The 21,721-nt window shown below is 42.0% G+C and overlaps 1 protein-coding gene across 1 annotated transcript in view; it reads right to left on the bottom strand.

The window, feature by feature from the left end:
- WDR49 (WD repeat domain 49) overlaps nucleotides 1-21,721 on the bottom strand; it is a 108,826-nt gene that overhangs the window by 63,207 nt on the left and 23,898 nt on the right. The window contains exons 5-7 of the mRNA XM_044434567.1: nucleotides 18,075-18,242; nucleotides 15,938-16,086; nucleotides 11,273-11,509 (exon numbers count right to left, since the gene is read on the bottom strand). Coding sequence (XP_044290502.1) covers nucleotides 11,273-11,509; nucleotides 15,938-16,086; nucleotides 18,075-18,242 — 554 coding nt within the window. The remainder of the gene's footprint in view (nucleotides 1-11,272; nucleotides 11,510-15,937; nucleotides 16,087-18,074; nucleotides 18,243-21,721) is intronic.

Here is a 21,721-nt window from a genome sequence, read left to right as displayed (position 1 = left end):
GCACAGGACATTCCTTGCAATCTTCCCTGGCTCAGCCTCAGAATACCACTTGAAGACTGCAGCTGCTGGCTGGATTGCTAGTGGCTGCCAGCTGCTTGCAAATCGCCCATAGCATGAAGAGGTCGTATGCATACCACGAGTTAGGAAAAGTAGCATGGCATCCAAGAAGTCACTGGCATGGTTAGTAAGGGTTAATCCAGATCAACCCGCCCAAATCAAAGAGGTTTCAGGTTATCATTTGGGGATTTCATTATTGACTTTTCCACTGACCGATAAGAGCTTCTGCACAGTATTAGTGTCAACAGCTCAGGGATGCAGCTTAAGTACAGCTGTAGCCAACAAGAGTTGTTCATCTGTAATTTAGGAAATAGTTTCCACAGGGAGAGCTGAGAAGCACAAGTAGTTCTCAGTCTTACATCCCCATATGTTGATGGACTAAAACTCTTTTTACCCTCGGTGAGCATGGGCCATAGTCAGCAATGGTAAGACTTCTGTCTGAGGATCCAGATTGGGAATCACTGACTCAGTCTCTTCCCAGGTGAGTTTTCAGTACCAGGACTTCACATGTGTCTGAATCTTTAATGGCAGTTGCAGCCTTAGCAACTGAAAGGTTTTTAACAATCTCTGTTTCTTGGGCTTCACTAATGTTAATGCTGGGATGTTGCTCATCTCTTTTTGCCGCTGTGAATGCATTTGATACTGTCTATCAGTTGTTCTATTTTGTATATCTTTATTGAGTGCCATTTTGGAAGGAAGCATAATCTTAAAATGTAAAAATGAGGCATAGTCTTGAATAGAAATGCATGCATTTCAGTTGCAAGCACAACATGCATGCTGAGATTTGTGTGGGGAAGGTTGCTTGACTTTTAGCTATCCCAAAATGGCAATGGCTCACTATTACACCAACCGATTTATGCACGCACACATGCATGTGCACACACAGTGGGAAGGGCATGTAGTTGTCTAAGCTAGACTCCTCTGAGGTGGGGTGCACCTGCCTTCCGTGCTGGAGCCCATGGCGACTTCCTCACTGCCTGCAATGCAGCTGGCACAGAAACAGGTTCAGTGCACATATTCGTACTTGTGCATTGAGCTCCTTCGCACAGGGAGAGGCTATGACTGGGCTTCACATGTGCTTTGGCAGAACCCTTGGATGGGAATGATCTCCACTGAGGGGAGCACCAGAGGGCATGGCTGTGCTGCAGGTCGGCAGCGATGAGCAGGTAGGTTCATAGCTGTGTTCCTTCAATGCATTGCAGAGGGAATCAGGAGAAACTTCCTAACTATGTAGGACAGGAGTGGAGCAGCTGCCTCACCTGAGCGGCGCCTTTCCATATGAATAACCCTGCAGGGGGTACGTGCTAATGGTAGCTGGAGGCTACACAAAGTGGGCAGAGATGCTTGACCCTCCCATCCACAGACAAATTAAGTGCACAAACACAACACACACATATTCGACACACCTACAAAACACACTACACGTGCAAAGAGAATGCAGCTAAAAAATGTGGGGGATCACAGGGAGAGAAGGTTTAAACTTCTGCTCCTCGCAACCCATTCCTGCTGCATAGCTGATCACATTCTCTGCTGCGCAGCAGTCTTAACCTTCCATCGTTCAGATTTCTCTCTCTTCCACACACAGGACCCAGCTGATTGGGGAGCAGCTGAACAACGGCAAAAAAACCTCTTCTGTATATTTTTACATTGTGAATAATAATATTGTTTTGATCAAGTTTTACTACTGATTGCAAGCTTCCTTGAGTGCCATTACTGGTATGAAAGGAGGAGTAGAAGTCAAATAAATAAAGAAGGGCTCTTCTCCATCGGGAGCTTCCACTTCAAGGTGCACCAAGTGCCTCAAGGTAAGATTCTGATGGAGCTAGATCCCCCTATCCCTTCTGGCGGATAAAGGAGGGTCACAGGAAGCCTTTGGGAACTGCCGCTTCAGGGTGTTCCAGCTTATTCAAGGCAGCAGCTCCCAATGCTGGGGCTGAAGCAAAGGTGTGACACTGAAGGGGAAGGGGGAGTCATTGGCAGATCAGGGAAAGAGGCCATGAGCTGAAGTTTCCCCACCACTGGATTAGCTTGACGGAGGTCTTAGCCTACAATCCTACATCCACATAGCTTTGAACTCAGTGGGACTTACTTTTGAGTAGACAAGAGTAGCTACTTTAAGCATAACTCCTCTAACCTAAATGCACTGAAATGCTACAATGCCTGTTTTATTTGCTTTAGGGATATTATGACAGTATTTCCAGGGCATACTTTGGGAAGTGTAGTTCTGATGAGTTTAGCAAATGAAAGCTCAATGGATAACCTGAGATGCCTGCATATTAAAACATACCACTGCAACTGATTCTGTACAACAAATTATTAGTCACGTGCAAGACATTTGCTGGCCTTTGACTTTGGAAATTAAATGAACTTTCCTTGTGAAGTGGTGATCTGGTGCATACTTATTGTTTTAAATTAGTTATGCTTCTCTAAAGCCCTGAAAGCATAATCAAGAATGATGCCCAAGTAGAATTTTAATTGCTGTTCCAGGAGTTTTGACTGACAGAAGTATTACCAGTGGCCTATTATAAATCCTCCCCTGAAGAACCTGGGGTGCCAACACCTGTGGAAACCATGTGGTAGAAAGGAAACCACAGGAGCACCCCCTCCCCTTACACACACACCCCACAAGAACAAGAATAAGAATGCTCTCAAGTTAGCCACAAACATGCCATGGCCGCCCAAGTCCAGCAGGAGGTAGGGGTTATGGGGCTTTTTAAATAGCTTTCTCTTTTTGCTGTTCAGCAACTCAAAATAGAATGGAAGCTGCACTTCCATGGGGAATCCTTGGGACATAAGTAGGCCATGTGAGGTCAGGTAGAAGCAGAATTTCCCTTTTTCTTGAAGAATGTTTCAGCTTTCTGTATGAGAATTGGGGATGTACAGATATGATTAAATGTCACAGGTTATCAGGCACCTTTCATTCCATTTTCTGCTCGTTGACAACATCAGGGATTTTTTAACCAGGATTTTTTTCTACTTGTGTTAATGTGCATTACTGATAATGTCCATTTATGCAATTGCACAGGTGAACATTAGAAATCATGCATTTATGCTAATGCACATTAGTGTGAAAATCCTCCCCCAGTAGGTGAAAACTGGCCCATAACCAGACAGAATCCAAGTGACTTGGAAAAAGCCAGTTCACTGCAGAATCCACAGGCTTGCATTTACAGGCATTTTAACTCCTTTGCAGGTATCTTTAGTGGGTGACTTCAGTTGATACACTATGTGCATCTTTGTATATCTGCTATATCTTTCCACCACCTTTTCCCACCACAGTCAGTCCCTGCCAGTTCTTGAAGCTTCTTCCAGGGGACTTCTGCAGAGTTTCTCATTGTTTCAGATTCAGCAAAACAGCTATATTTTAGTCCATCTGCACCAGTGTTGCATAGCCTGTTTAGCAATGGTTCCCCATCACCTGCTACTGGATCCCTTTAACTCAAAAGCCCAGGGACTGGACCTAGGGATTTTGTGGGGTGAACCACCAGTCTATGGCTTCTGGGAAGAGGTTCTCAACCTAAATTCTGAAAATAAGAACAGGGATGAAAATGGAATAGTGGCTGTATGAAGAATTCATTTCAGTTCTTGTTCAGAATGTGTCCAGTTCAAACTGACCAGAACTTCACACCAACTCAGACACAGCCTGTGGCTGAAGCCCAAACATTTCCAAGCTTGAGACACAATTCAGCAAAAAAAAATAAATGTGATTGCACAATGTGTATATTTGAAAGTCGTGTGTAAAAAGCTGCCATCCTTTGACAAATGTGTGTAAACATACCTTAATCCACGGTAGGAAAATCCCTACTTTCAAAAACACACACAATTGATGAATATTACTGGGGGGAAACACATAGGAAAAGGTGTGTGCATATTTGTGCAAAAGGGAAAACAAAGCTCTCAATCTGACACATACAGAAGGTTTCACATGTTCACATATACAGGGCAAAATTTAGAGAACCTTCAAGAGTTCAGGTTTTGCTGAGCCACACAGCCCTACAGAAACTGTCCTAATTCTGTATGAAGTCAATTGACTGTCTTTGATGGTGCACTCCTGTACTGGAAAACATATTGAATTTGGCCTCCTCTTTGTTGTAGTGGCCATGAAGTTCTGAGTCCTTAAGACATCTCCACTGGGAGCACCGTGATCCTGCAGGTTGGGGGCTTTACACTACAGCAAGAACACCCCCCCCCCCCCCGGCCAGCTCAGGCAGGTATATTTATGCACACTAAGATAAGCAGGAGGCCGGCACACCTGCAATTCCACCCCTTTCCAGCCTCATACCCTCCAGATGGGAATGGTTGTCCAAGGAAGCTGGCCTAATCCATGCAACATCCAAGCAAAGACCATACAGACAACAGGTGCTCCCCTATCCAACCAAGCAGATAAAGCTGAGGCAGATCCTACAGCTTGCCTAGCCAGACCTTGGGCCCTTTACCCATAATTCAATTACTGGTGACTGCTCTCTTATTATAGACTGGGCTGGCATATACTGAGCTGCTATTTTGTACATTAGATGGAGAAAATCCTGAGTTTGTCACAGAGTATGCAATCAACAAAGGGCTGCAGCCACTCACAGCTCCCTGATGAGGATACTTGTACGATAGGTGTACTTGTCAGATTCACTTTACATTTCCAGGTATATATAAAAGCATAACTCATGAAATCGCTCTTCTTCTGCTTTTTTCTGCTAAGAATTTCAATGGCCTTCTGTAGTCTTTCATTTGCGATTCTCATCCTGCCAGCAGTAATTAAGTATTTGGCATAAAAATTTTCTTTTCCTGTCACTCTCATTCAGATTACAATTACTGAACTCACAGAAGAACACATGGTACAGAGAAGTCATATCAACTTACAGCACAATTCCTTTGCACATAGCAAAGATGGCTGCAATGAACAGTTTTGCCAGCTTTTTATTCTGTACAGCTTCTTACAAACTCCTAGGAGAAGTGATCATTAATCTGAAATGGCAGAACTGGGACTCATTCGTTAAGAGTCAGGAACACCTGCACAACTAGAACTACACCCTTTACAACCAGCTCCAAGCAGAAAGGCAAAACTAGCACCATAATTTCAAACTGTGTTTACAGGCTTTTGTAGCTTCAGAAGGCTTTCTGCCAGCACTGCAATGTCCTCCCTGTATATGCTCTATCTGTAATCTTCATCCAGCTTGGACACAAGTCCCACTGGCTGCCAAGTACCCTTACTGACCTCTGCATAGTTTCATCAGTTACATAACTGGATAGCACTGGTCCCTGGATGGATCTTTGCTTAATGCCCATCTCCTCAATTTTTGGAGCACTTTGACCTTGCGCACATGGAAGTTGTGGATCCAGATTTAATTTTCTTTATTAGTCAAATGCGGTGTTCCATCTGCTTTCAGGGGATCATAAATTGTCTCTGCTCACCAAATCAACTGCATAAGCAAAACTCCAGAAACATGATGCATAGCTATTGCCCATATCAACCTCTTCTAGTCATTTAAATGAAAGAATAGATTGATGAACAAGCTAATCAAAACTCAGAGATTCAGATCAGATATCATGCCATTACTTGCCCTTTGATTTGCCTTAGTTTAGAACCCAAGCCATGATTTGAGCTCCCAAACATAAAAGTGGCGAACCATGGTTTAACCCTGCTTACCTGCTTCCATTTTCTATCTGTTCAACATTGGGCTTTATGAAATGGCAACACACAGCTTCAGAAGTTTCCACTGAGCAGCAGACTTTGAAGGGAGTATTACAGCCACGTCTATGGACTTTCAGTTCAAACATCATGCCAAACCACAATTACCTCAATTAAATTTGGTCCATTGGTTAAAGAATGGTTTAAACCACTAAAGCATAGCTAAGGGTTTTGGAAAACATCATAGCACACATTTCAACCACAACCCGCAGTTCAGTGACAACTCATACTCAATCCCTGAGTGGAGGCTATCATGCCAATAGCTGACAAATCACATTTCAAACTATCAGTTTTGATTCTGGTGTGCCAGTCAATTCAGAGTGAATTGCCTGAATTCGGACATCATGCTACAAGAGAGTTAAAGTACCTCAAGTTTCCCAAGCCTTGATTTACAGTATTTAAGTGTTTCACTGTCCTAAAAAAATAACACAATAAAAACATACCTATCAGCAAATAGATTGAGAGCTATTTCAAATTTTAAAAATCTACAGTGTACCAGGAGCCTCTGAATCCATCAGAACCAAGCAGAACAGAAATTCATGAATTATCAAAAGCCTGAAAATAGCTGTCTTCACAGATTTTGAAACATTTGTGGGACAAGAGTCCAAATTAGCCTTTCTGAGGAAGAATGTTCTAGAATCTACACACGCTTCCATTTTGTGTGTTCAGCAATTTAGCCTTTGATGCCCTGAAGACCTTGATAGGGGAAAAAGCAAAGCAGGTGTGGGTACAAGTGATTCTCCAAACAGCCTGGACTTAAACTTTACAGAGTTTTCAAGAACTGGAGCAAATGAGTCAGCTGTGTTGGGACAGACCAAGTCCAATTGGTTCTGGATGATAAGGATCCTATGTGGTCTCTGAACTGGGACTATGTTGTTGCCTCAGTGGACAAAGTACACCAGATACTATTAGCCACAGCATCAAAACCATCAAAAGCAGAACAGTAGTTGAGCCAGGCAGGAAGGTGGGAAGGAGGAGCTGGAAAGAACAAGAAGTGCTCTGAGAACAAAAGTAGAGGAAGGGGAGAGAAAAACCCTGTATACTCTCCCTTAGAGAAAGGACAGTATAAAATCAATAGGAAGTAAAACAGCAGTTCTTCCACATACTTAATGGAGCAATTTTAGTCCAGTCTCAGTTATACTTCTGCATTGCTCCTGAAAATATCAGTGTATCCAGAAAGGTCCTTTGTCTCTGTACTATGGAACAGAAGGGCACTGAATGGAGCAATTCTCAGTCACTTACCAAAGAGGAATTACTTCTTAATGTATATTGTGTAGGTGAAACCTCTTAATTATCTCTTGGATAGTCTCCCCTTTATTTAGACTGGTTATGATCTTTTTCTCCCTGTGACCAAATGTTTCAAGCACAGGGCTTTCATCTAACATAGCCTCTGTCTTTTCCTATTGATCCCCCACCCCAGAGGAGCTCCCTTGAGGCCCCTCTGTACTAACAGGTACATTAACTCTCACATTCTGGTCCTTCTGTCTCCTTTAGTTTCACAGTGAAGCAAAGGAGTGGCAGGTTGCATTAACTGCCTGCATTGCGGTGTAGATGGGCTGATATTTTCATTGATATATATAATCAATCACTTCTTTCAATGTGGAGTGAGCACCCCAAGGGATTTTTTTTAATTGGAAGACAAAGTACAGAGAGAATAGCCAATGTTATTCCTCTTCCCAGACACAAAGGCATAACTGTTGTGGAGACAAAGCAACAGGGTATTTTTGTTGAGTTTTATTTTGATCAGGCAGCTGCACTGCACAAAAGCAAGAGAAATGCCAGATGGCTGAAATTTCCCAAGAGATAAGTGGAAACACAGCTGTGGGAGGAGCCAAAGCAAAGTGGAGAAAGGGACTTTAGTTAGCATATCAAGAGGCTCTATTAACAGTGCAAGATCCACAGAAGAGGGATGCTTATCTCCATCAGGACCTGTGTCAGGTTATTCCTGAGAAGACATCCAGCCAAAAGGGTTCAACAACAACCAACCATATTGCTCAGGAGAAGATGACAGAATACCTGGCTAGTCCCAATATCTGACTAGTTAGTTCTAGACACAGAATCCACTAGGAGAGTGGAGAAATGTCTTGAGTTCATATTTGAATGTGAATGCATCCAGGGTCAAACTTTTGAACCACTGGGCAAAACAGAACACAGTTATCTTTTGAAATATGCTCTTCTATGAACTTTGCAATGGAGCTCTCCAACCAACAACAAAATCCACAGTCATGCATGTTAGGGAAAATAAAGTTCCAAACCATTCCTCCTCTGAAGACAATCCCAGGGGCAGGATGGCAGCTGGGACCATGAGGTTGCCCTGTTTGAAGGGCTGCCCTGGCCGGTTTTAAGTAAAGAACCATAAAAACTGTTGTCCATCAACAGTGACACCTGCACAGCAGGCTGAACAGGCAGACACTCAGACCATGTAATCACACTCTTCCACACGATGGTGAGAATAATCTCAAAATCTGCATCTCTACACATAAATTAGCATATGCAACCTTTATGCAAACAGGTGTTCTCTTTTTTGATGCTTCATAAATTATTGTTCTTTGCATGGCTGAAGCTAGCACAGACAGATAAGTAAGCCAACCAACCATGGTGTGATGGTTAGAATTCAGAACTTAGGATCTGGGACAGCAAGATTCCATTCCCAGCTCTGGCAATGAAATGCTTGGTATGTCATTAGGCCAACTGTTCTCATCTTTGTGCCTTTTATAAGGTCATTTTGAAGATAAAATGGTAGGGAGAAATGTATGTGCTGGCCTGTGTTCCCAGGAGAAAGGCATAAAAATCTAACAAACACAATAACCAAAAGAATAGTCCTATGCATAGACACACAGGAAAAAGTGCAAAAATTCCAGGTGAATGCTGGGAGTTGTAAGACTCTATTGGAACAAGAACTAAGAACCACAGAAGGTTATTTTAAGGATGTGTTGTCACCAACTTAATTGTATGCCTATCTATTCAGCAGTACATCATACTAGATTCCTAAGTCATACTCCCAAGTAACCGTGCATATGATGGCAGCCACAGTCACTGATCAAAGTTCAGTGGAAGAGGTGCTTCTGTAATGGCATTCAGGATCCTTCTTTGCTTTCTCCAATTGGCTGCAAGATTTCTGCTTTGCTCAAAAAGACTCGCACAGACCAAACAAAAGAGTGCAAGGCTTTGGTTTTAGGAGAAAAGAAAAATGGGGGAAATATTGCCCTTCCAATAGTGCCATATCCTAGCTCACACTGCCACGTCTGCTGTCGCTGAATCTCAGTCTGGAGATTAAAAGATGCTGTCTGGGCACAATTAGGGAGAAGGGGTGGAGGGAATCAATCAGACTCCCTGTCTGTGGAGCATGGCTGTTCATTGAGATGCAGGTAGCGCTCGGATCGCAAGGGCTGCAGTGCTGTGAAGACAAACAACAGCCAACTTGCATACCAAGTGGTGTTGCATTTAAGCATTGCATGTGTTTATGGAATATACAGCTGTGGTCCAGGGCCACCTTACTGTGAGTCACTTCTGAGAAAATGTGCCAGGAGGAACATGGATCTCAGTTAATTAGATGACCTGCATAGCTGAAAGGCACAGTATGGTTCTTTCAAAGGAAGTTTTCCACAGCAGATCTCAGTGACAAGCAGAAGTAAGATCTAGTAGCAACATCATCATATGTAAATCTTAGGGTTGTTATTGTCAACCATGGAGTAGTGCAGAGTTGAAAGATATAGCATCTTCATAGCAAGGAGGACAATGCCAGTATTTTCCTTGTGGGGGGTCTACTACAGGCTCCTGATCATTCTGATGGCCCATTTTTGCATTTTTTTCTAGTTCTACAATAGCCTCACCGGATCTGCACACTGGGATACTCCAAGTGTGGTAACAACCCAGATATCACTGAAAGATCTGCCATTTCCACTCATTCCTATGCACACAGCATATTCTTGGATGTGCACACATGCAGTAGAGAGCTACGGATAGACAAATGTGTAAATTTCGATTTCCTGTCATTTTTCATTTTTCCAGTCATAAGTTCGATTTGTCTTGAACTCTGAGTTGAAAAGGGCCATCATCCATATGCAAACTTACATGCATGTTCCTGTGCAGTACCCAAGTATACAAGTTTTTGATTGGAAAACACAGTTGCAAAATTTGGAGACATGAAAATTTGCAAGCATAACTGTGAATTTGCAGATTGGTTCGAAAGTGCAAGATTAAGTAAATTCACATTCAAATAAGAACTGAATTAATCCATCCCCTCCCCCATAGAGGGAGCAAGATCACACATATTGAGACCCGCTCCCCCATGGATTTGACCAAAGCTACAAACAGAACTTCCATGCACGCACAGAATGCAAACAAAACACAGGATGTTTTGAGGAGATATGGAGAGAGTTCAGTTCTATACATACATGGATCCCAAGGTTTATGACTTTATCATTTGCAATACCAACAAACTACCAGGGAAATAAATAGACTTAAGACATTGTGAAATCACCAGCATTCACTACTGAAATAAATCTCTTGGGAAGCCAGACTGCCATTATCCTTCGCAGTAAAGGATAATGCAGAGCAGAGCAAAGCAGTAGGTGGCCTGTGACTCAGAACTGACAGGGGGAGCATGTCCCTGTTAGCTCTGAAAACAGTAGTACAGGTGTTGATAACGTCTAGGCTCAATCTCTGTAAAGTTTTCTACATAGAGCTACTTCTGCCTGCTCCAGAAACTGCACCTAGTACAAAACAGGGCAGGCAGGCTGGTCTCTGGGACATCATGGAGGGACCACCTATCACCTATTTTAGAGTCTTCGCACTGGTTTCCAGATAGAGAACAAAGTATTGGTAATTACCTTTGGACTGGGTCCAAAATACCTTCTGGAGTGCCTTTGCCCACACATTCCGCCTTGTGTTCCACATTCCCAGAGCTAAGATCCTCTGGGAATAATCCTCTGAAATCTGCTACTGTAATATCAATATCAACTACCCAGGGGACTTTTTCAGTGGTTGCCCCTAAGCTGTGAATTGGTCTGCTGAGAGATGCATCTGATTTCCCAAACTCCCACCTCTAAGAGCAAGTTAAAAACATATCTCTTCTGACAGGCCTTCCCAGATTAGTTCTCAGGTCAGTTTTATTGAATATGTTGTATTAGTCAATATTACTCACTGCTGGGTTAATTTCTTGAAAAACACACAGATACTATAGGAATGGAGCAGTATATAAATAATAAGACAATTAAAAAAAACAGCCAATGAAAGTTTGCAGTTAGCACACACCAGCATAAGATAATTCAATAGTTCCCTGAGCTTTAGTTCTACTTGCCAAAAAATCACATTAAGGACAAACGCCTAGGCTACTTTAGATAGAAAGAGGCCTACAAGTCCCAGCATCCCCTAACTAGTTATGCAGGCAGGGGCATTATGCAGTGCATTGTAGGCCTCCCTCACCACAAACTTACCTTGGATTGTGTCTTAAAATAATCTTGAGTCAGGTATTAAATTTACTTCTCAGACTAATAAAGGAAAGGTTTTCGCTTTTTTCTGTCTTGTTACCTGATTGTATATAGAATTATAAAGAATGCAAGTCACTGCCCTTCTGTGACTTGTGACTCTGCTTTTGCCTGGATCTTGCTCCATTTCCAACAGTGTCAACTGGTTGTTAAAGGAGATGAAAAGGCGGCCGTGGGATTCATCAAAGTAAAGCACAGAATGGAAGTCTAGGCTTTTGGGGAAGGACCCAGCAATCCTCTGCACACAGAGTTGGTGCTGAATGTCCCAGATCCTTAAAACCTGTACACAGTAGAGAAAGGGTGTGGGGGGGACAGAATTCACCAGCTTAAAAAATGGTTATTCCATGAAATCAGACCACTGAAGTTGTTCCTTTTTCTTATTGTCAAGTAAGGAGATAGGAGCCACCATTTTAATTTCCCACAATGTCCCAGCCTGGACAGAAGAGACTAGATCAAGTGGCATTGGTTCAAGTTGAAAGGAAGACGGACAAGTGTGCAGGAGGGACAGAGAAATGAGCCATGAACAGGGGAATTTATTTTGGCCACTTCTGCATCACCGACAAAGGGCTCAAAGATTCCCAAACCTCATGGAGGAAAACCAACTTGTACACCAAATATGCCATTTCAAGATGACTGTCAGGAGGAGTGAAACTAAGAATCTCAGAGACAGCTCAACTGATTTTGCTGCACTAGATGAAACCCAAGATTGCTGTTAAAACGTTTTTCCCAGTGTCTATGTTCCTATTTCCCACATCTTCCCAACACATTTGTTGGAGCCAACCATAAGACATTTTAGAGTAGAACAAGAATCTTCCCCAACAGTATGTTGCTAGTCCAAGGCCTTCTCTGCTTATGCAATTAAACTAGGACTTTTCATTTGAGAGACACAGATTTGTGCTTCTTTGTACCTCATGCTTTCTCAAGAACGAATAATCCCAGAATTCTTTGCGCATTGGAAACAAAGACAGGCAGATAGTAGCTGGGGCAAAGCCTAGGGATGGTGGAAGTCAGCTCTGCTGGTTGGATTTTCAGCCCTAAAATATAGTGAATTTGGGCACAATGCCTCCAGACTTTGAGGGTTAATAGCATTTTATCCGGTGTGGGAGGTGATCTTCTCATCCCTGCTGCTCCTGCCCTGAAAGTCTGCTAGAAGGTTTATTATGGCTACCTAGCTGAGTCTTTTCAGATGAGGAAAAAAGATGGCTGGAGTGCCACCAGAATATGTGGCCCTGGTCTTGGCTCTCATAACAGCCCCTTTAGCTCTTCTTTGAGGTCTGAGAACAGAACTGTGTGAGGTGTTGAAATGGAAGCTCTTTTCCCACCTTGGATCTGGAACACTGAAGATTGTGTTTTGTCCAGGGACCAAAATTTGCAAACCAATTTACAATCAAGTGTGCTTACTCTGACAGACCTTTTCACATTGTCAAAGTCTGACAAAAGTTGAAAGAAGTTTCAGCAAATCAGCACCTGTCAAAAACTGCCAGCATCCTGCTGTGGGGCAAGAATAGTTATGCCAGCTGGCTACATGTTTTGTCTATCAGTTTGTGTGAACCTGCAAGAGATGTGGACTTTGGGAGGGTAATTCACAACTTTGCAATGGAGCAAGGTCAGGAAAACAGAGCTTTAAAATGAATTGGTCTATTTTTGAAATGTTTGCAGCTGTACAGGTTTTTTTGGACCATTTAGATGAAAAATCAACAGAACAATGTTTTATTAGGAGTAACAAAAATTACAAAATAGTAGGCTTTATTAGGCTGTATTGAGGCTCAAAATTATATTATCATTTAATTTAAAGTATTTTAATTCTCTTTTTCTTCTACTTTTCTATCATTTTATCATTTCTTCTTATTGCTTACCACTGAGTTATCTTATCAGATAAAGAGTATATAGCTATCAGAAAGCAAGGCAGACAGACACAAACGGGCTGTTTCGGTGCATATTAGGAAAGATAACCATGTAAGTCATAAGGGAATTTCAGAAATTTCATTTTAGAATTTAATCAGTTTTTTCTCCTTTCCTAACTTATGAGATTGTGTGGGATGTCATGCGTGTACATGTGGAAGGGGGTCCAGGTTAAATTTTGTACTGTCCTGCCCTATAAAATGATGCTTGGATCATGCACATGGGGATTCCAATGGGGACCATAAGGAAGGCTCTAAGGTGTCCTGATGTCCTACTCAAAGGATATCACTGTTTAAAACTAACTCTGTATCTAAATGAGCACATGCAAAATTTTGTGCCCTTTTTAGCCTTCCTTTTTGGTGATGCTACCCTCAAAGTTGCTCACACCAACCTCAGGCTCCCTCCCTTTTCTTCCCTAGTAAGCCTCTGGCTTCAGGCTACCATTTCACAAGTCAGTTGTATGCATTACATAACAAGATTTCTGGTTTCATGCAGCTTCTGATCATTTGTACCCCCACATGTAAACGTCTTAAAAATGGTCACTTTGAGATTCCCAAAATGAAATAAATCATTGCAGAAGTGGCCAACTTAAAATAAATCGTTCTTCTCTTCTCAAATCACAGTGGTGTGTGATTCGAAGCACAAGCCAATCATGACTCCTGCATTTCTTTTTCTTGTTTAGCTGTCAAATCAAGGCTTTTTGCAAAGGAAGTGTTTTCATCTGGTTTGAGTCTGTCCTTGTCCTACATGACATTGTGTAGTAGATGCTTGATGGAGGTTGGCTGGCAGTTGTTAGAACTTCCTCCAGCAGAGCAGAAGGGAGTGTATGTAAATAAGTACCAACTCAGGTGCCTGTTCATCCATCAAAGTGAAACAGATTCATGCTAATGCCAAGCATGACACAAGACTGCTTGTAAACTAATGGCTAAGCGGCCAAAGGGAAAACGGCATTAACAAACCTGTTGAGAGGCTTAGTGGCACGTTAAAAGAATTTGTTTTTAAAGTGGGTATCAGAACAAGTCCTCTCAACTCTCAAGAATATAAAGCTAAGTTTCAGTCTTGGAGCCGCATGGTGCATGCAATCAAAGAGGAACTTAAGCGTAGGGTTGCCAACATTTCTAGCTGCCTTACTCATACATGTAACAGCAGCCTAAGGGTCAAACTACATACTGACCAGGTCCAGCCAACTTGATAACCCATTTTGGGTTTTTACCATTGTTGGTCTATGGTGTAGTCTGAACTCAGTCATGGTATTTCACCATGGTATGTTTTGACTTTAGGAACATGATAGGTAACAGAGGTTTGTTACATAGTGCCACATAGTGTTTTGTGTTATTCAAACCCTGGACCATAGTTTCCATGGTCCTGATATACAACTATCACAGAATCCCGTAGAAAAAGCACCAACTGCAGGAGCTGCTCAAGTCATCCAGCCTTTATGTGTGGACCAATGAGGCAAGTGACATAGACAGTGACTGATGCAACTTGGGATGAATTGCAGGCATGGTAGCTGATGGGATACATGCCAACAGTGGGAGGACTAGGTAGGGAGGATGGAAACCACAAGAACATAGAAACCACTTGAGTGTCTACTAGGTAGATAATAGTGGCAAAAAACCCCCCATGAACTGTGGTAACTACACAAGGTTTCTTGTCATTTTGTAATTACATCTCAGGTAGCTGACCCATGTGATTGTTACTCTAGTACATCCTTCCCCAGCTTTATGCCATCCAGACATGTTTGGACTGCAACATCCAGAATTCCCAGTCAATGGCCCTGCTGGATGGGGATTCTACCAGTTGCTGTCCAAATGCTTCTGAACATCCCCTGCATGGCCCCAGTTCAGTTCAGGATTAACCCCCCCCCCAACACACACACAATTTGGTATTGTTACTGACCAAAACATCTGGAGGACACCAGATTGGAAATGACTGTGAGAGAGAAACTGAAAAGTCAGCTGGAGCCATGGGAGATACAGCTCTTGATGGTGTGCCCTTCAGAAGCGAAGTAAGAGTTGCAGCAAATGTTCTATTCTAGTGAAGTGGCCTTTCAGCTAGTTCACAGAAGGCAATGGAGGCACAAGAAGTGAGGAGAGAGTTGTTGAATATAGGATCAGGAGGAAGCAAGTATAAGAAGGAGAACCCATCAAAGTAAGTGGGCCACCTCAAAATGTATTATCTACTAGGAATGACCTGTTATGAGAGAGAATCTGAGAAGCAAGTCAGTGGTATGGACACCCTGAAAGAGATGCAGGATGGATCTTCCTGGGTCAGGAAGCCCCTTCCATGATAAATTCCTTACTACAGTCTTCTCCGTCCTGGTGCCCTCCAGAACGTTTGGACAGCAACTGTCAGGATGCCTGGCTATTGGATAGGTACCATGGAAGCTGAAGCCAAACATCTAGAGGACACAAGGTTGCAAAAGGATGCCTTAATATATTAGGGCACAGGTGGCTCCTACCATCTCCCCAAATTCAGCAGGAAAATTTTAAGGTGCTTGTAGAAAATACAGAACACCCAAAGTACCAAATTGTGTATGTAAGAGAGTTAATTCTGACCATTTGGGCATTTGTATCACTGCAAGCAGTTTTTTAAAAACGTGCTTGCAATAGAGGGTGACCCATGGGGACGTCCGGTGAGGGGGGGGGCAAAAATGGCCTCCTGACATCCCAAAGTTGCTAGCCCATTTTGTATGCTTTCACTCATCAGGGTAGAAAGGGAAGCAGCTCCTGAAAAACAAGGGCCCTGTGGGTTTATTTTTTTTCCTGGACTTTTGCCTAGAGAAGTAATGCAGGCCACAACTCACCTTATCCTTAGCAAAGCTGAACAGCAGTTTGCGCTCAGTGATGAACTGGACAGCTGTTACACTGTCTGAATGGCCCTCCAGGACTCCAGCAGGTTTAGATGTGACGTAAGGATTCCAAAGGCAGACACGACGGTTTATTCCAGCAGTCGCTGTTCAAAGTCACAGTGTTAAAATACATTTCCTTTAAAATCTCAACCACAGTTTCAGGAACTGTATAAAGACAGTGGATTCTCTTCCAGTCTCTACATTTGATCACATCAACATTTCTGCTTTTCATTCCCCTGTTTTATGCCCTTCATCAAAATGTACATATTTTCCCCATGGTTGGTCTTAAGCTCAAACCAGGAGGCAGTATCCTGCCTTGGAGAGAGGGGCAAGCTAAAGGCAGTGCTTGGAACTGCCCGGAGACTTTCAACAATTGGGCAGTAGAAAAATGGTAACAGCAGAAGAGTGTTCAGGGGGACTCTGCACTGAAACATTTGGTTGCAGTGCCTATTAGTATATATGCATTTGCACCCTAATATATATGAGTGTGTGTCTATCTATATGATAGTTATTTATCATGGGTATACATGATGACAGATACGGTGATATATAGAGAAGAATAACTGAGAAAACTTCCATTATAATCTGTAACAATAAAATGTATGCCCCATTTTTAACACAAATCTTACCTGTCTTACCTTTGTGCAATGGGCAAACTCCAAAGAAAGTAGCTCAGCAGCTGCCTAGTAGCCACCAATGATTCCCTGCCCTTGGAAAGCTTATTGAAATCTAAACTCATTTCATGGTTATTCCTTCTCTCCAGGGAACCAGATATTTCTGGAAGGCTTTCTATCCCTAGTCAAGCCATTCTCCCATTCACATCAAAGCACAGTTCCCAGGATTGATAGGAGATCAGCTAGTACAAACTGAAACATCTGGGCACTTACTTACACTTGGAACTTTGATCAGGTTTATAAATCAGCAGTGTAGATAATGCCCTCAAGTTTTGCTTTGTAGCCAAACTGTTACCTTGTGCAAGCCTTTTCAGTTCCTCATACATCATACAAGTCTTCTGTGCTACTTGCAACTTGACCCCGTATTTCTTACCCTATGCCTTATACTAGATTGACACTTCAGAGCATTCTTTCCAGTCCTATTCATCACTTCTTTATTAGTTTTCTTGTCTTACCTACTCATTGCAAAAACCTTGGGTTCCCTTAGTTCCTTTTCACCTTCTTCTCCATTCAGAGTTGCGTTCCTTCTGCATATTTTTAAGCATTTATTTTCCTGAGCTAAGCTTACCCTTTAACCAGCAAATGTTTCCTCTTGATTGTTCCCACCAGACCTAAGGACGCCACAGTTACAAGGCTATCCATGGAGCATTTGTGGGTTACACTGGGTCTTGGCAAGGAGACAACCTGTACTACAACTCTACAGTGGCTGAATTGTTAGATTATCTTCTAAGAAACCACCATTCGACAAAAGTTCCCAGAGCTCTCAGAATGTTCAGAGCAGTCATGAAAAGGGAGCCTGAGTTGGTTGCATTTCTCTATAATTTGTTCACATTTGTCACACAAATGTCTCCTGATATATGGGGCCCGAGGCATTTAGGAGTTCTAAGATACAGCCGCCACTAGGTAAATGCCATGTTTTACAACATCGCTACAATTTACTGTGCCTTACTGAATGGAATGCAGCCCAGAAAATGACTCCCTCACTTCATCATATTTCCTGCTGCATGGTAACCATAGCCACTGCCCCTGGCCAGAAGAGATTATCTCCTCATCCCTCCCAGAAAGAATACCAACAAGGGACATCAGCCTGACTGTACAGGCTTTCTCTCCCCTTATGTCTGTTACCACCATTTTTCATGTGTGGGTCTAGTCTATGGTGTTACATCTAAATCAAATTGAAGTTCACATCTACATGACTCACTTATGTCAATATTAGGCAAGTTCAAGTGTCATGGTTTCCCTCAATGAATCCTTGGTGTTGTAGTTTAATGAAGGAGCTGTTAGAAGTTCCTTGCCCACACAAAACTGCAATTCTTGTAATCTTCTTGGGAAGGGGAAACAAGTTCCAGTCTGCAGGGCAGAATAATTCTGAGAATCACTCAAAATGCATAATCAAGGCGATAGTTTGAATTACATACCTATCAAGTTGAGCCTAGGATGGAAGTCAAAAGCATTGACTCCTTGGTCAACACGGAAAGTTGTCATTGTAAGATGAGGAGTTAACTTTTCTCTCCAAGCTAGCACCACAGTGTTTACACTACTGGTCGTAACAGAAATAAAGACATCCAAAGAGGAGCTGTATGCAACTGAAACAGGAAAGATATAATATTTTAATTAAATTCTTCATCAAGTAGGAATTCTTAACTAGAACAGAGTTGTTGCTGTTTTTAAGTACTGGAAGTCTCAATAACCCTAGGTTATTAGGTATGGCTAGATCAGTCTATTTCCATTCCATAACAGTTTTTCATGCATTCATGCATAACTCTGTACCATCCAATTTCATATTTCATACCCATCAGGTTTTTAAAAATATCTGCATAAGAATTTCATACATAAACAAATTCCTAAATAAATATTTTTCACAAAATGCACCCTTATAAATGTATTGTAGTTAAATATACACAATTTCTAATGCATTTTAGCTGAAATCAGAGCTGAAAACTTGTGTTGGTATATTTTTTGAGCTAAGAACTGCACTGCAAAATGAAGAGAAATGACATTGGAAATATAATTTATTTTAAGAACTACCTATTACTCCAGTCAGTTTTCATCAGAATTCACAAAAGAGGATCCCTCCAAGTTTTCTTCTTGATTATATGCCTGATTTAAGGTAGGTAGGTAGCTATATTGGGTAAAATTAGCTTGAATGCTTTATTTTTATAGAAAGATGAGTGAACAAAACCAAATATATCGTGCCATACATTCTTGGTGAGAATTTTCTTTAGGTCTCATTTTGATAAGAATTTAGCAAAATCCCCAAATATCTTCATATTTAGGATAAAAGTTGTGATTGGGGGAAAATATATGTGGGGGAAAAGCAACAATGACAGATCCATCCATCCTGAGCAGTACACTAGTCCGACTGCAAATGCATACCGATTGGAAAAGAAATTCTTGACATCAAAATGCTAATGATTTAAATTGTTGGCTTGTATCAAATGTAACAGGAATTAAAGGTTAATCCAAGACTGAGCGAAGGAGAAATGGGATGCAGAAAAAGCAAGAGAGAAGAGCAGGCTTGAATAAGAAGGTTTGATGGTTGTTAAAGACATTCTTCTAAGCCTGAATCAGTGGACTTATCCTAACATTGGTAGATAAGTACCATCAGGATTGTACCTTGGATAACTGAAAACCCAGAACTGTGCAGACCGTGAAAATGTGACTCTGGGATGATTAAAAACTATGATTTGTAAATAAGCTTTAATCAGCTGCTGGTCTGATTACTGATGACAGGAGAATATGCACATATAGCAGCCCCGCAGTACCATTTCTGATTAAATTATGCAACTTCTGTATAATACTTCAAGTGATTGTGCAATGTTTGTACATGTTGATGAGCAATTACCTGCTCCTAAAATCAGCAGCATTTTTCTTCAGTGGACTATTTTAAAGGCTTTCTAAAGGTGAGAGAAGATACTACTGAGAAAAGATCCCTTTTGCACATACATGTAAGCCTGTGTCCCTGAACGTTAAGGTGCAGTGCATATTCCACATGCTGGTGAAGGTCATTTCAACCTCTTGATACATTGGAGGTCCATGATGTCTTTGGAATTAGCATGGAACAAACTTCAGTGGACCAAACAAGCACTGCTTTTGGCAATGTGTGGTAGACTGTTGGCGGGATAACTTGGCCAGTAATCCTTGGCACTGGAATTGGAGTGCTATAAACATATCACTTTCAGCTGCCAACCACTAAAGGGCATTGTTTTATTTCATTTTTGCTAGTGCACACGAATGCAAGAGCAATGCTGTCTTCATTAACATGGCTGGTGGAACTAAGAGATTTTCAGCCATGTAATTGGTTATACCATTATTATGTCTAAGAAGCACTTCACTCCTTCTCAAGCAGAAAAGCCTGCTTGGAAAGCATTTTTTCCAGTTTCCCCAGCACTTAACTTCTCCCTCACCCCAGAAAATGGGGAGGGTTATGAGGAACCCAGATTTTGTTCCACTGATTTTCCCCAATCATTCGCATATGTGGCTTCACTAGCGAGGCTCATGTAACATTACCAGGCCCCGCATCATGAATCTCAGATTTAGGATTCCATCAGTCTACAGAGTGTACAGTTCATAGAATAGAGTTGGAAGGGGCCATGAAGGCCATTGGGCCCAACCCCCTGCTGTTGCAGGACACCAGGTTACACCATTCCACTCAGATGGCTGTCCAGTGTCTTTTTGAATGTCTCTAGTGTGGGAGAACCCACCATCTCTCTAGGCAGCTGGTTCTACTGTTGCATTGCTTTGACAGTGAGGAAGCTGTTCCTGATGTCCAGCCTGAATCTAGGTTGTTGCAACTTGAATTGATTATTCCGTGCCCTGCACTCTGGCATCAGCAAGAAGAGATCATGAGCTTCCTCTTTGTGACAGCCTTTGAGGTACTTACAGAGGGATATCATGTCCCCGCTCAGTCTTGTCTGTTGTTAAGGAACCATGGCTAATTCCAGCTCCCTGACAAATAGATGTGTGCATTGTAGGTATTGTTGCACATGTAATATATTCATATGTTTACATATGAGCACACTTTGACATTCAGTGTGTAAAAGCAGGCCAAGTAAAGGAAGCTGGTGGGAGATTCAGGACAGGTGAAAGGAAATTCTACTTCACACAATGCATAGACAAACCATGGAATAAACTACAACAGGATATAGTGATGGCCACCAATTTGGGCAGCCTTAAAAGGGGATTGGACAAGCTCATGGGGAAGAAGGCTATTGATGCCTACCAGTCTTGATGGCCGTCGTACACTGGTTGCTTGGAAGCCCAAGCAGTTGGAACTCTTGCACCCCTCCTGCTTAAGGGAACTTGTGGGCAGCTGGTTTGCCAGCATGTGAAGAGAGTGCTGTACTTACTTGGTTGGACTTTTGGTCTGATCCAGCACAAATGTTCTTAAGTTCTTAAAGGAACTTTGAAACATACCATTAGCTTCCACAAATAATATCAGTTAACAGTAAGCATAATAACTAGGAAAAGCAACAGCTATCATAGAAAAGGATTTAGTATATGTTGTTGTAATTTTTGTTTTGCTGAAAAGGCAGATTGCATTTAAAAAGGAAAGAAAGAAACAAAAACCTTGCGATGCAGTTTAAAAAAATAACTATTGGAGTCTTATTTCATGGTTCCCCTCTCTTAGCTCTGGGGACTTTTATGAGAGGAAAGCATTATGTATGTCAAGAGCCAAGTAATCTTCATAGTTTGTAAGAAAGACATAAACTTGCTTCTGACAAATTTATATTGCACATCAAACTCCTTGGAGAATGCCCAACTGGAAAAAGGTGATGTTTGAGTAATTTCCATATCAGCAATAATCAGCACATTTAATATGCTTTGTTGCATAAGAAAATATGAAATGGAGTAGAAGAATGAGACAGAGTTTTTTTAGTATGAGTTGGAGGGGCTCTTGTGGGCTAGGATGAGCAGAAAGTAGTTCTCCAAATGGTTTGGACTTCAGCTTTCAGCTTTCTTGACCACTGGCCATGCTGGCAGGGAGCTTCTGGAAGTTGCCGTCCAAAATATCTGACAAAATACCCTTTACCTACGCATGGTGTAGGCCATCCAGTCCAACATG

Source organism: Varanus komodoensis, unplaced genomic scaffold, assembly GCF_004798865.1.
Source record: "Varanus komodoensis strain SLA01 unplaced genomic scaffold, ASM479886v1 scaffold28, whole genome shotgun sequence".
NCBI lineage: Eukaryota > Metazoa > Chordata > Lepidosauria > Squamata > Varanidae > Varanus > Varanus komodoensis.
The sequence above is the reverse complement of the archived record's forward strand: the minus strand, read 5'-3'. Positions and strand labels throughout refer to the sequence as shown.